The sequence below is a fragment of the Lichenostomus cassidix genome, chromosome 23, assembly GCF_008360975.1.
Source record: "Lichenostomus cassidix isolate B80296 chromosome 23, HeHo_3.0, whole genome shotgun sequence".
Classification (NCBI taxonomy): domain Eukaryota; kingdom Metazoa; phylum Chordata; class Aves; order Passeriformes; family Meliphagidae; genus Lichenostomus; species Lichenostomus cassidix.
In genome coordinates, this window is record NC_139503.1 from 5,452,443 (window position 1) to 5,467,206 (window position 14,764).

At 52.9% G+C, this 14,764-nt stretch overlaps 1 protein-coding gene across 9 annotated transcripts in view; it reads left to right on the forward strand.

Annotated features, from left to right (window-relative positions):
* The window catches only part of HIVEP3 (HIVEP zinc finger 3), a 264,012-nt gene that overhangs the window by 201,980 nt on the left and 47,268 nt on the right, over window positions 1–14,764 (forward strand). For all 9 annotated transcript variants that reach the window (XM_085081168.1, XM_085081171.1, XM_085081169.1 and 6 more), the window contains 2 exons: window positions 4,558–10,226; window positions 14,178–14,323. In XM_085081168.1, the coding sequence (XP_084937294.1) occupies window positions 5,121–10,226; window positions 14,178–14,323 (5,252 nt within the window). In that variant the 5' untranslated portion in view covers window positions 4,558–5,120. The remainder of the gene's footprint in view (window positions 1–4,557; window positions 10,227–14,177; window positions 14,324–14,764) is intronic.

The window sequence follows — 14,764 nt, forward strand, 5'->3', positions numbered from 1 at the left end:
TCCTGCAGCCCACCAGACATTCCTCACAAGCCTGGCATCCCTAAAAACAGGCTGGAATTTGGTGTACAGTGAGAGGAAAATGCTGTTGAGGTTGGAAGAGTGTGGAAGGGCAGCACACAGCTTCCCACAGCTTCCCACAAATCACGTTGGAAAATCCCAATTCCTTCTCTGTGATGTTCCCTCCTGGAGCTCAGGGGTGAGGCCAGCATTTCCCATCCCATTTAGGAAGGGTTTCAGTCCCAAATCTGTGTGGGTGGGGTGATGGTCCCAGGCACAGAGGCTTAAACTTGGGTGAGTCTTAGGATTGGGTGAGGTTTAGGAATGAGTGAAGTTTAGAACTGGGAGAGGTTTAGGATTAGAAAAGGTTTAGGATTGGGTGAAGTTTAGGACTGGGAGAGGTTTAGGATTAGAAGAGGTTTAGGATTGGGTGAAGTTTAGGACTGGGTGAAGTTTAGGATTGGGAGAGGTTTAGGATTGGGAGAGGTTTAGGATTGGGTGAGGTTTAGGATTGGGTGAGGTTTAGGATTGGGAGAGGTTTAGGATTGGGTGAGGTTTAGGATTGGGAGAGGTTTAGGATTGGGCCTCTCAGCATTAATTCTTTTCAGGTAATTCAGAATCCCAACAGTTGTGACTCTCTAAAGGAGCATTTTTCTGAGCATTTAATCTCAGGCTTTAGGGTAAAACTCTGGCCCCATTAAAATCAGAGGGAATTCTGCCCTGATTCCTTCCATTGGGGTGGCAGCCTTTGTTGCTGGCACAGGGAATGGCACAGGCATTCCTGGTCGTGTTCGCTCCACTGCATCTCAAGTGAAACCCTAAGAAATTCCGTTTGAATAGCAATAAAAGCTGGAATCCCCAGTTGGACTGGCTGCCTTGGGTTTGGGCTGCAGTGGCAGCAGCTGGGAGCCAAGTGCCATATAATCCATGGAGTTTTTCCTCAAGGATTCTCTGTCGTCGTGCCAGTGCTGTGCTCAGGGTGCTGAGGGAAAGTGAGAAGGAAAATAGTGTAGGATTGTGGAATCCTGGAATGTCCTGAGCTGAAGGGACCAAGGATTATCCAATCCCAACAGTCCCACCCTGTGCATCCCTGGCAGTGCTGTCCAAAGGCTCCTGCAGCTCTGGCAGCCTCAGGCTGTGCCCATTCCCTGGGGAGCCTGGGCAGTGCCAGCACCCTCTGGGGGAAGAACCTTTCCTGATCTCCAGCCTGAGCTGCCCTGGGCAGTTCCCAGCTCCAGCCGTTCCCTGGCTGCTCTTCTGTCCCAGAGCAGAGATCAGAGCTGTCCTCGGGAGGAGCTGCAGATCCCTGAGCTCTCCAGCTGGACACTCCAAGAGCCCCAGCAGGAGCAGAACACATGGCAGGGAGATGGAGCTGTGCAGGTCATGAGGAGGAGATGGAAATAAAAACAAAAGATGTGTCTTGTCTGTGAAAAAAAGGGGAAAATTGGGAAAGTGTAATCAATATTAAGGGCCTGAAGTCTGAAACAGGTTTTGACTGAGGCAAAGCAAATAGAAACTGGAAGAAAAACGAGGAATTAAAAGCACAGCAGGTTTTTCCAGCCGTTCATCCCGCTGGCTTTCCAGATGAGCTCTGTGGAGGGCTGACCATGCCAGCCTCCACCTCAGTGCCAGCTGCACAGGGAGCAGCAGGAACAACACCTGGGAGCTGCTGGGGCTCTGTGGGACCCTCATTCCCTGCTCTGGGTGCCCCTGCACTCAGCTTTTTGGGATCTCTCCTTCCTCCCTCCGTGTTCTCAGGGCAGAAACCCTCCCAGACTTCATTTTTTCTCTCCCATTTTTTTGTTGCACTGTTAAATTTTCCTTGGAGAAGTCTCAGCCTGGTTGAACTGAATTCTCCTGTGCTGTTGGATAATTCCAGGAGCCTCGTTCCCAGTAATGGAATAAAGATGTCCCAAGTAGCCTGAACTGGCCCGGAATGGCCCTGCTCGCTGCTGTAGGCAGCCAGGTGTGTTTGTTTGTTGGCCAGATCTTGCATTGTTCGCTTTTGTGCAGAATTCCTAAAAAATAGAACTCAGCTGTGGCCCATGTGTTCAGCAGAGGAGGCTGAGGAAGGTTGGAACATTTGGGGTGATGCTGAATTAACTCAAGAATTTTCTTGGCAAGCCTAATTGTTGTACATTTAGGAGCTGATATGTGGCCTGTAGGAGGAAATTCAGTATTACAAAGTTCAGGTTGAGCTGGGAGTTCTTAAATGTGAATATTTGAGCTGGTGGCAGCTCACAGTGCACTTGCTGAGAAAATCCCTGCTAAAATCCACTTCTACCCGGTGAAATGTTCTCTATCCCTGCTTTAATCCACCTTCCCAAGTTCATGATCTCTGTGTCACGAGTGGGGCAAAGCCCAGCAGTGTGGGCAGAAATCAAGGTGATAAATCAGCTCCACGAGTGTCTTTGATCTTGAGTCAGAGCTGGGCTCAAAGTCTAGCCCAGACCACAGCCAGGGTTAGTCAGCACTGAGGGCTCTGTGAAAAGAGGTTCCAAAACGTAATTAAATCCTTCTCCCAGCAATGAGCCTGACTTTCCCAGCGAGTCAGGGCAAGAGCAGGTGCTCTGCAGGTCCTGGGAAGTTTGGCTTTGGTGCTGGAGGGGAGCAGGACCTGGATTTGGGAGAAGGGAGGTGAAGTTCAAGGGTAGGACTGGTTTTGTGTCATTTCCCTACAATGTGGGGTCACAGGTGGGCAGGAAGAGAAGCCCCGAATCCAAGCAGTAAAAAATGACATTTCAGGGCAATCTGTGTCCCTGAACTGAGCCCTTCATGGGGCTGCATTGTCCCTGTCGTGTCCCTGTTGTGTCCCTGTCATGTCCCTGCTGTGTCCCTGTTGTATCCCTGCCTCTCTCTGGGATAGAGCTGTGTCCAAGGATTTGCACCCTGAATTTGGCCACCTGAGTTGATGTGTCCAAAGAGCAGAGTTTTCAGAGAGTTGGGTGGTCTGGTTGCTCATGATGGGCATCACTAGACTCTGCTCAATTAATCTAAATCGCCTCAATCACCCTAAACTCCATGTCTGCATCTCAGTGAGTCCTCAGGGTTGTAGGAATGGATGAGGAGTGGGAAATCCCTGGAGGATTTTGGGGTCTCTCCTCAGTAATCCCTGGCAGATTTTGGGGTCTCTCCTCAGTAATCCCTGGCAGATTTTGGGGTCTCTCCTCAGTAATCCCTGGCAGATTTTGGGGTCTCTCCTCAGTAATCCCTGGCAGATTTTGGGGTCTCTCCTCAGTAATCCCTGGCAGATTTTGGGGTCTCTCCTTGGTAATCCCTGGAGGATTTTGGGGTCTCTCCTCAGTAATCCCTGGCAGATTTTGGGGTCTCTCCTCAGTAATCCCTGGCAGATTTTGGGGTCTCTCCTCAGTAATCCCTGGCAGATTTTGGGGTCTCTCCTCAGTAATCCCTGGCGGATTTTGGGGTCTCTCCTCAGTAATCCCTGGCGGATTTTGGGGTGTCTTCTGCTGGCTCTTCACTCCTCAGGAGGAACTTGGGGCCATCAAATCTCTGTCCCCTGCTCCTCCCTGCTCTGGACTTGCACTCCATCCCCAGGGTCAGAGCACAGGGCTTGGAGCAATTTCCTCAGATTAATCCAATGGAATTCTGTCCCAGCAAGCCACTGCACCCGAAATAAGACAATACCTTCAGAAAGAGGGAGAAGAATTCTATTTGCGTTGCAAATCACACTTATGAATTGGCGTCACTTAAAAAAATTGGCTTCACTTCTTTACCTTGGGATCATCCCACCCATCTTCATCCCTCGGAGACTCTGGCTGATTCCAGTGCAGCCAGGGTGAAATTCCAGCACAATTCCCTACAGAGTGTCCCAGCAGGAGCTGTGTTTGCTGGTGAGGGTGGTTAATAGGGCTGGAGAGGTTTCCTTCCACACTCATTTCAAGAAGTTTTCCCTTCAGGAACAGCACCTGGTGACACCTCACATGTGTGTCACAGAAATTGGATTTGCACCTCTGTTTGGTGACAAAAGGCACGAAATTAAATAAGAATTAAATAAAAAATGAAATATTTCCATAACAGCCTTTTTGCAGCTCCTCTTTACCTGCCTTTGTGGGTGACACTGAAGATTAACACAGCTCAAGAGCAGCTTTTATCCAGAAAAGATTCCTTGTGATTTGTCAGGGATGTTAAGAGGCAGTACTTTGGAGTCAGTCAGCTTTCCTGTGCAGTCAGTTCGGAAGGGAAATACAATTATAAAAACTTTAAACCCCTAAATGTTTGCAGGAGATTAGGAGGAATTCGAGTTTGAAAGCATTTTAATGCATTTTTCCAAACTGTTTCAAGTTCCTGTCTTTGGTTGCTGCCTCAGAGCCAGGTTTTGGGAGCATTAAACCAAGTCCCTGAGGTTTGCAATTTATGTTTAGGTTGCCATTAAAAGTAATGTCTTGTGAATGGCAGACATTCAATGAGTTATTCCGAATTATTTGTGTGCAAAATATTTACTGTTCCCCCCTCCAGAACGAGCAGCGTTTAATTGCTTACATACAAAAGCTAAAGTAATTTTTTTTTGTCTGTTTGTTTTTCTTTTGGATGTAATTACAGAAATGTGGGAAATACTTTTTCAAGGCTTTTGAACTCCAAAGTGGAACAGAAGGAAGACACAGGGGGACATCCACCGTTCAGTGTTATTTTCCTTGCGCAGGAGAAAGAGAGAGAAAAAAAAGAAAAGGATCTTTCTGAGATGAGCACTAAAGTCTCAAGTTTTCAAAGGTTTGCATAACAAACAAGAGACACATTGTGGGTTGCATCTTGACTTTGAAGGCTTGCCACTGTCAACTGAAATAAAATGGCAAGGTTTAAAGCCTTAACCAAGTTCACAAGGAAAATATTTGGACTGAAAGTTTTGGAAAGTTTTCTCTCTTTGAAGTAGTTTGTCATGTGTTACCAATGTGAACTTTATTGACCTTGAAGCGGTTTTTTTTTTTAAATCAAATAGCAACTAGTGACACTTTAGGAAAATCTTAAATCAACAACCATCTCCTGGCGGCTCCAGCTTCGTAGCAAATGCAGGCAAAACAGGGAATCTACAGAGGAGACCTTTATTATTCGTAAATGAAGCCTGCCAAAACCTTCCCGAAATAGCATTCAAAGACCCTTTTAAGGTCATGGATCCTGAACAAAGCCAGAAGAGCACAAAAAAGGCTGAGGAAAGTCCAAGAAAGAGGCTTCCCAAAGGAGAGGCTTTCCAAGGCAGTATTTCATCCCCAACTACATACCAGGGCAGCTCCGCTCCTTCCCAAGGAACTCCTCTCCGAGACATCATCCCGCAGCAGCACTTTTCTGGCTCTCTGCCCGTCCCGCGCGAGGAGCCCCAGGAGAAGCCCGGCCACCAGAAACCCCCCAAGCCCTCCTCCTTCGACCACCCCGCCCACGTCCCGCAGCTCCAGCAGCACGCCCTGGCACCAGCATTCATGTCCCCGGGGAAGCCGGAGCACGTCCTGGAAGGTCCCACATGGCAGCTAGTCGATCCGGTCAGAGCAGGGCCCTCCGGCTCCTTCCCGTCCCCCGCGCTGCACTCCCACCACGGCCAGCTCCTGCCCGCCCACTCGCCCATCATTCCCGCCGAGGACATGCCGGCCGTCCAGAAGGTCTTCATCCCTCGGCCCGCCCAGGTGTCCCTCAAGCAGGCCGAGGAGGTGCACAAGAAGGAGAAGAAGCCTCAGAAGCCGGGCAAGTACATCTGCCAGTACTGCAGCAGGCCCTGCGCGAAGCCCAGCGTGCTCCAGAAACATATCAGGTCCCACACCGGGGAGAGGCCTTACCCCTGCATCCCCTGCGGCTTCTCCTTCAAGACCAAGAGCAATTTGTACAAACACAGGAAGTCTCACGCTCACCGCATCAAAGCCGGGCTGGCCTCAGGGATCGGAGCGGAGATGTATCCGTCGAGCCTGGAGATGGAGAGGATCGGTGGGGAGGATTTCGAGGAGCCCACGGAAGGGGAGAGCACGGACTCGGAGGAGGAGACGGCGGCGATGTCGGGTCACGCCGTGGAGCTGTCGCCCAGGCGGAAGCACAGCCTGCTGTCCAGCAGCCTGCTGAGCGCGGGGAGCCAGGGCTCCAGCAGTGACCGCTGCTCCCTGTCCCATTCCAGCATGTCCCAGTCTCTGGAGGACAGCTCCCCGTTCGTGGAGCCGTCGTCAGAGCACGCCCTGAGCCATAAATCCGAGGACACCCACACCATCAAGCAGAAGCTGGCGCTGCGCCTGAGCGAGCGCAAGAAGGTGATCGACGAGCAGGCATTCCTGAGCCCCGGCAGCAAGGGCAGCACGGAGTCTGGCTACTTCTCCAGGTCTGAGAGCGCCGAGCAGCAGATCAGCCCTCCCAACACCAACGCCAAATCCTACGCCGAGATCATTTTTGGGAAGTGCGGCAGGATCGGGCAGAGGACGGCGGCGCTGGCTGCCAACACAACCCAGGGGTTCCCACACCTGTCCGGTGACGAGAAGCCCAGCATGGTCCCATTGTCTGTGCCTAGAACACAGGTGATCGAGCACATCACTAAGCTAATTACCATTAATGAAGCCGTCGTGGACACCAGTGAGATCGACAGCGTGAAGCCCAGAAGAAGCTCTCTGTCGAGGCGTAGCAGCATCGAATCCCCAAAATCTGGTGCGTACAGAGAACCGTTTCAGTTCGATATCAAGTCTGGCTCCAGCAGCCAGCTGGATGCAGCCAAAGCGTTGGCGTCCCACGGCGAGAAAATGAAGCCCGAACAATCATTGTTGTCACTTCAGCAATCCCACAGTGCCACAGAGACAGTGCCTCTCCTAAGAAGCCACTCAATGCCTTCTGCTGCATGCACTATCAGCTCTCCTCACACCTTTAGAGGTAGCTACTCATTCGATGATCACATCATGGAGCCTGAAGTCTTAAGCCGCAGCCAAGCGTTCTCCTCCCACCCGCGGATGCTAAAACGCCAGCCAGCCATCGAGCTGCCCTTGGGAGTGGAATACGTCTCGGAGGAGGTCGGCTCTGCCAGCAAAGAAACTGTTCCCAAACCTCCCGAGGAGCCTGAAACCAAGGAAAGCGATCTTACCAAAAAGTCCCGCAAGGGCCCGAAGGCGAAAGGGTTCATGTACGAGTGCAACGTGTGCGGCGCGCGCTACAAGAAACGGGACAACTACGAGGCCCACAAGAAGTACTACTGCTCGGAACTGCAGCTCTCCAAGCCCCGTTCAGCCGCGTCCCACACCTCAGTGGAGCCTGAGAAGAGCACGGCAGATCCTGACGTGTGGCCCCAGATGATGCATTACAAGCTGGGCAGCACGCTGGAGCTCACCCCGCTGCGGAAGAGGCGGAAGGAGAAGAGCCTCGGGGATGATGAGGAACCTCCAGCTTTTGAGCTGTCCGACACACCCTCCTCCAGCATCGGCCCTGGCGCTCAGTTCTCGAACCCGGCCTCGTCCGATGTGGCTCTAAACCTGACCCGTGAGCCCATGAAGTCACCAGCAGAGTCGGGAAAATCCGCACCTTCCGAGGCCAGCGCCGCTTTCCATTCCAGGAACACCAAACCGGCGTCGAGCGCAGAGGGCAAGGAGAGGAGAACAACCTCGAAGGAAATCTCTGTCATCCAGCACACGAGCTCCTTTGAGAAGTCAGACTCCATCGAGCAGGCCAGCAGCTTGGAAGAGGACAAGCCCTTGTCGCAGTTTCCATCTCAGCCCCCCCAGCACAGCCGCCCCCCTCACTCCCTGCAGCCCAGGCTGGTGCGCCAGCCCAACATCCAGGTCCCTGAGATTCTGGTCACAGAGGAGCCGGACAGACCAGAAACAGAGCCAGAGCCTCCTCCGAAGGAGCCAGAGAAAACGGAGGAATTCCAGTGGCCGCAGAGGAGCCAGACTCTCTCCCAGCTCCCTGCGGAGAAACTCCCACCCAAGAAGAAGCGGCTGCGGCTGGCAGAGATGGCCCAGTCCTCCGGAGAGTCCAGTTTCGAGTCCGTGTCTCTCACCCGGAGCCCCAGCCAGGAGAGCAGCCTATCCCACGGCTCCAGCCACTCCGTGTCCTTCGATCGGGATGACCACACCAAGCCGGAGCCGAGCGGCCAGTCCTCTGAATCCCACCCCAAACCTCCCGGCGTTGGCTCCCACATGCTGATGGTCCCCAGCCACCATCACCATTCCAGGGAAATGCGGAGATCCGCTTCCGAGCAGACGCCCAACGTGTCCCACCCTTCCCAGATGACAGAGACTCGCAGCAAATCCTTTGACTACGGGAGCTTGTCGTCCACTCCTGCCTCCACCCCTGGCCCCTCCACCTCCTCGGCCCCCCAGGAGAGGAGGAAATGCTTCCTGGTGAGGCAGGCGTCCCTCACCAGGCACCCCGAGCACGAGCCGGACCCGACCCCGCCGGGCTGGCCGGACACGGAGGATCCAGCTCCTTCTTCGAGCAAATCTCCCGCCACGAGTTTGCCCCATCAGCCGACCTCGTCCTCCCCTCTGCCCTCTCACGGCACCTACCCGAGCGACAAGAGCCAGCCAAAGGACAGCCCCGAGCCACCCTACAGCCCGCCCTACACTGAGGCCCTACAGGTGTTCCACCACCCCGTGCCGCAGCTGACGCTGCACGAGAAGCACTTCATGGCCCCCCAGGTTTCCATCTTCCCCTACCAGCACCTCCTGCCGCAGCCGGGGCAGTCTGCAGAGCTCTTTGCTGCCCACACCATGTCTGACATCCTCTCTGCCCAGTTCTCCATGCCGCAGATCCCTCCCTCCATATTCCAGACCCCACCGCTACCTCTCCCGCAGACGCTCATCCACCCTGGCCCGCTTCACATCACCCCTCCCTTGATGTCCCATCCCGCCGAGGTGTCCTTCAGGCACCCTTCCTTCCTGCCCGTGCACTACCCCGGCTCCTCCCCGATCCCCTCGGCCTTTTTCCTGCCTCTCCAGTCCCAGTTTGCTCTCCACTTGCCAGGCGATGCTGGTGGACACTTGCCACAGATCAAATCCAGTTTGTTCTCGGCAGCAGGAAGCTCCAGCCTGTCTCCGTGCACGGATTATGACTCTGACAGCAGGCTGCACCCCCTGACGTGCACGGCGAGCCCCGCGGTGTCTGTCACCGTCACCCAGCTCGTTGTCCCCACACGGACAGAGCCCATGGTGTCCCTGGTTGTCCCCGTCCGCATCCAGACCAACATGCCCTCCTACGGCAGCGCCATGTACACCACGCTCTCCCAGATCCTGGTCACGCAGTCCCAGTGCAGCTCCTCCACCATCGTCCTCCCCAAATTTGATGACCGCCAGCCCAAGGGCGCCCTGGTGTGCAGCGCTGATGTCCACGGGCTGGGCTTTGACCTGGCCCAGATGATCACAGAGGAGCAGAGGAGCCTTTTCCAGAGCCCCTACCTGCGAGTGCCCCTGCCCTTACCGGAGCGAAAGGGCTACATGCCCCTCACCTGCCCCTCCGACAGCGTCCTCGGCCTGGAAGGAGGCTCCTCCACGGTCGGGGGCAGCAAAAGAATGCTATCCCCAGCCGGCAGCTTGGAGCTCACAATGGAGACACAGCAGCAGAAGAGAGTGAAGGAGGAGGAAGTGTCTGAAGCAGAAGAGAAGCTGGAAGTGGTAAAGCCTCCCAGTGCAATAGAGGAAGGGAAAAAGCAGGATAAATCCCACTTCCTTGCAGAAAGCCAAGACAGGGCTGAGGCCGAGACACCAGCCAGTGTGTCAGCGGAGCAGTCGGAGCCAAAGGAAACCCCGAGCAGTTCCCAGCAGGCCGCGTCGCGCTCGGCTTCCCCGAGCTTTGAGGCGCTGCAGGAGCTGGAGCAGCCCGCTGGCAAAGCGTTCCCCAGCCAGGAGCCTCCGCAGCCCGTCAAGAAGGAAGACTCCAAAGAAGCGGCGGAGCAGCCTTCCCCAGCCCCCGCCAGCCCTGCGCCCGAGGGCTCTGCCGGCGCGGGGAAGGCTCGGGAGGGCACGGACACCAAGAAGGTGCTGCAGTTCCCCAGTCTCCACACAACCACTAATGTCAGTTGGTGCTATCTGAACTACATCAAGCCAAACCCCACGCCGCAGGCGGACGGGCGCTCCTCGGTGTACGCCGGCTGGTGCGTCAGCCTCTACAACCCCAACCTGCCCGGCGTCTCCACCAAGGCCGCGCTGGCCCTGCTGAGGTCCAAGCAGAAGGTGAGCAAGGAGACCTACACCATGGCCACCGCTCCGCGGCCCGAGGCGGGCAGGCTGGTCCCGGCCGGCTCCAGGAAGCCCAAAATGACCGAGGTAATGCAATCCTATCTCTTTCTCCTGATCCGTTTGGACGCGTGGGCAGAGGGGGCTGAGGGCCGGGGAGTGGCTGTGCTCAGGTTGGTTGGGCTTTACTCGTCCCGCTGGCACTCTGGGAAGCGCGTGTTCTCGGTGAAGCTGCTAGAGTGAAGAACCCAAAAACCCCATTGAGATCCCAAGCCAGGCACAGGAGGCAGCAGAGCCTGCTGCAGGTTTCTGTTCTCCAGTTTCTGCTTGCCTTGTAATCCAAAACATAGGAATCACCACCACCCCACGAGTCACCACCGCTCCAGCACAAAGGATTAGACTTCATTTGCATTTGTCTTGATATTTCAAATAGCTTTACAACTTCTTTTTTTTTTTTTAAATGCTGTTATAATTCCCTACATTTTGCATGTTAGAAATGAAAAAAAAAAAAAAAAAAGGATTACCTTGGGGAAATGGGATTCTGTCTGGTTGTGCATCTGCTCATCTCACATTAATGAACATGGAGAGGCATGCTTAAAAGTATTTAAAAAATATTAAAGGGAGATTTGCAAGTGTATTTAGGCCCCTGAAGAAGCACAAAGGCTGGCAGTGACATTTGTAAAAGTGCCTCAGCGGGTCAGACACATCCTGTTGACACCCCTGTGGTTTGGTCCGTTTGGTCCATAGCTGTCCACCTGCTTTTCCAGGTATTTAAGGATATTTTATACCTCGTTTTCGAGTTAAGACTTCACAGTGGCTTCCTGGGGGCAGAGCTCCCCCAAGGCGTTGCCCACATGGGCACAGAAGTCTTTAAGACCTTCCTAATGTGAGCTGCCTAATTTTATGTATCTCATTTTAAAGCCAGCCTTTACCCCTCCTGCTTAATGCTGAACCAAACAGATCCCTTTAATCCAGATCATGTTCATGTAGATTAGCAAAGAGAATCGCTCTAAAGATTTTGCCATTTGATATTCATCTCAAGTCAATTTATATTGATGGATTATTCATTTTATTTCTGTGTCATGAAATGAACTCTGAATATTAAATTTATCATAATCGCTGCTGCAGCTGCTGCTTATAAATATGCCTTCAAATACACAGTGGAGTCGCTTTGATTCAATAAATCTTTATTTCTATTCAGCATTTCCATCACTCTCCTGCAGAAAATCCAAAAGACAGATTTCTAGGGACACAAGGGCAGATAATTACCTGAGCAGTGCAATAACCACGCTGAGATTTATGCACTATTTTTCCAAGGGTTTTATCTGAGTGGTGTCGTAGCATCCTCGATTTCAATCTCTAAAGGAAGTGCCTGTGCTTCTCCGAGCTCTGCTCTTTGCCATGGTGCTAAACTCACACCCAGTGTGTGTCCAGAGCTACGAGACCCTCACACCCTCAAGGGAAAGGCTCAACAGGAATGCTCCAGCCCTTCCTCACCCAAATACACATTTCACTGCATGCATTTCCCCCAACCAACCCCCACACCAACCCCTCCGAGCTGTCTGGCGGTGCAGGTTCAGGGTTGCTAAAGGAAGAGCTCACCCTGCCCCATTCCCCTGGTGGATCCTAAACCCAGCCTTGCTCCCTGATGGGGAGGGAGAAACCCTGATAGCTGCAGTGGAGATAAATGGAATTCATGCCAGGCACAGAGCTAATTTGTGATCAGTGGGAGTGAAATCTCCGTGCAGCGTTTCACACACGCTCGGGGAGACAGCGACTGCCAGGAGGTGCAGTAGCTGCAGCATCACTCCAAGGTGGGGAGTCCAACCCTCAGCTAACTCTGCTCTGGCTCCTTCCCTTCGATATTCCCTCCTTTCTGTAACTCCAGGCTGTCAGTGACCCTCCCAGGAGATGTAAAAAAGCTCTGGTATTTTGTACAGTTGTGCATGCAGCAAGCAGTAGTTCTGTATGTGCTGTCTCCGTCCTTGCCTTGGGGATTTGAAATTTCCAGCGGGATTTGCTGAGCAGATAATTCTGGAATTATCTGGAGTGGCTGCGGGCTCCAGCATGCATGTAGGGATGGCTGGTGACACTGTACTGGGGCTTGCACACTCTGTAAATTCCAACGGGATTGTAAAAGGGGACAGCAGTGACTGTATGGTTTTGGCTCTCTGGTGCCTTTCATCTGTCAATGTTTCTGTGCTTTCGAAAGTTGCAATAAATAAACCTCGTGCTACATCTAGCAAGTCAATTGTTTTGTATTCCTCAGAAGCCCTGGGAAGGTTGTCCCTAGCAGTGTTCTGAGCCCGTAGCTCCTATCAGGAGGTGAAGTCCCAACCCAAAAAGTTTAATTTCTGAGGGTTCAGAGTGTGTCTCCTGCCCCTGGTTTCCTCACTGTCATCTCCATGCCCAGCGCCACCAGCTCGAGACCATTGCTGCTGTTAAATATCCAAATGGTTCGTGGCTCTGCTCTGTCCCAGGCCCTTTCTCACACAATTCATGGCACATTTAGGGAGACAGGACAGTATTCCCAGGAGGCTCCTAGGAAGGGTGTGTGGATGGTGTGGCCATGGGGCTGATTTGGCCCCGAGGGTGCATTTAATGCTTTGAAATCCCTGGGCAAATTGGAAATGCTGGACCTCATTTTCCAAATCTATTTTTCGAGTGAGTCCATCCCTCCTCCTGCTGAGCACCCTGTGGCAGTTCCAGCAGCTGGGGGGTTGGGTTATATCCCCCTGGATTCTCCTCTGCTCACTCTGTGGCTTCCCCTGAAACCAGGGGAGACAAAGAGGCTCCACTGGGGTGATTCATTGCCTCAAGACAAGGCTAAGGCAGGGCAGATGAATCACCTGGAGAGCCTCCACTCCTGACCAGCTCTGCTTTCGGCTTCAGGGGCTGCAGTTGGGCCAAAACCCCTCCAAAACTCTGCTCCCAGATGCCTTCAGCCTGTTTCCCTAAATTACAGATCACGTGAGGATACAGGGATTCCATTGCATGGCAGATCTATTGTGTGCGAAGTGACCTGGGGGAATGGAATCTGCTTTCCTGTTCTCTGGAGACTCCTGGGTTTGTCCTGTTAGGTTTTAGGGGAGCAAAATCCCAACATTCCAGGTGTGGAGAGCTCTCCCTGGGTTTGTCCTGTTATGTTTTTTTAGGGGAGCAAAATCCTAACATTCCAGGTGTGGAGAGCTCTCCCTGGGTTTGTCCTGTTCCATTTTAGGGGAGAAAAAAAAAAAAAATCCAAATATTTCATCCCAGGTGTGGAGAGCTCTCCCTGCCTCCTCCCCAGAGCCCCAGAGGCAGCTTTGATGTTTAGGGCTATCCTATAACCAACAGCATTCAGCATGTAGGGGAGATGTCCAGGCATGGCTTAAATCCTGGGCTGACCGAGGTTTAGACACAAAACCCCCTCAACGAGGTGGCAATTGAACAGTGAAAAAGCACATTTGACCCTGGGAATGTGTGGGGAGGTTGAGGGTTCTTTTCTCCCGTGGGTTTTGTGGCTTTCTCTGCGCTGTGCCCTTGGCAGCAGTGACAGGAAATCACCCGGGAGTGCTGCCTGGTGAGGGATTTCTGCCAGGCTGAGGTGGCCAAAATCCAGATTTGTGTGAGTGTGTGTGTGCATGGGGGGCAAACCCGGAGGTCAAGGATATGAATCCTGCAGATGCCTCCTCTCCAGACCTTTCAGATGTGTATTTTAGAGAGAGGACGATCCAGGGACAGAGATTTGGGAACACAGACCCCACAAGCTCAGAGTCACCTCAGCCACGCCGCTTCTTTCATCCCTCATTTTCCCAGCTGGCAAGAGCTCAATAACACGGAGAGGGCAATTAAAAACTTGTGAGGGCTCCCAGTAAATCCAGCACAACCCTCAGGGCCCCAAATCCAGCAGCAGAGGCCCCATTTGTTGGGAAAAAGCCCTAATTCCAGCCCTGGGCTGTCGGGAGCAGCCCTGGGGACGCTGCTGGCTCTGCTGGGGCTGTTTGCTGTGTGGTGATTTTGTCTGTAATCATGGATTGTTTTGCTCTTTTGGGGAGATAGGTTCATTTGCCTTCGCTCCTTTCTAATGAAGGTCGAAAAGATATAACTAGAGCTGAGAAGGAAGAGGAGAAAAGGGGAAAATCAGAAGAAGAGGCTCTTGTAACCAAGCGAGGGGAGCCGGTGAGGATCAAGATCTTTGAAGGAGGGTGAGTGTCTCATTTCATTTCTCTTTTTGTGTCTCGCACTTGTGTGGAGTTGTTGCAATGATGTCGAGGTGCTGCTGGAGGTGAGCAGATGGAGCTGGATTTCGGTTTATTTTCCACAATCACTGCAAAAACTCAGCCCTCCAGAGCTGGAGTGCATTAATTCCCTATTTCTGCGCTGTCTTTCAGTCAGCAATCACCTGGATCTCTTTTCTGAGTGGGTGGTTGAGTGAAGAGCACAAATCCATCTCGGAGCTGTCTGGAGTGACAGAGGTGCACTCTGCATCTCCTTAATCTTTCCAGAGGCTTCTCCTGGAAATGCTGCTCCTGATGGCTGCTCCCATCAGGGGGAGGAGCTGGGGAGATCTTCCCTGGGCTTTGGGTGGGGAACAAAAGTGAGTTCATGGGATTTTCCATCCCACCCAACCCAAATAGCTCAAACCA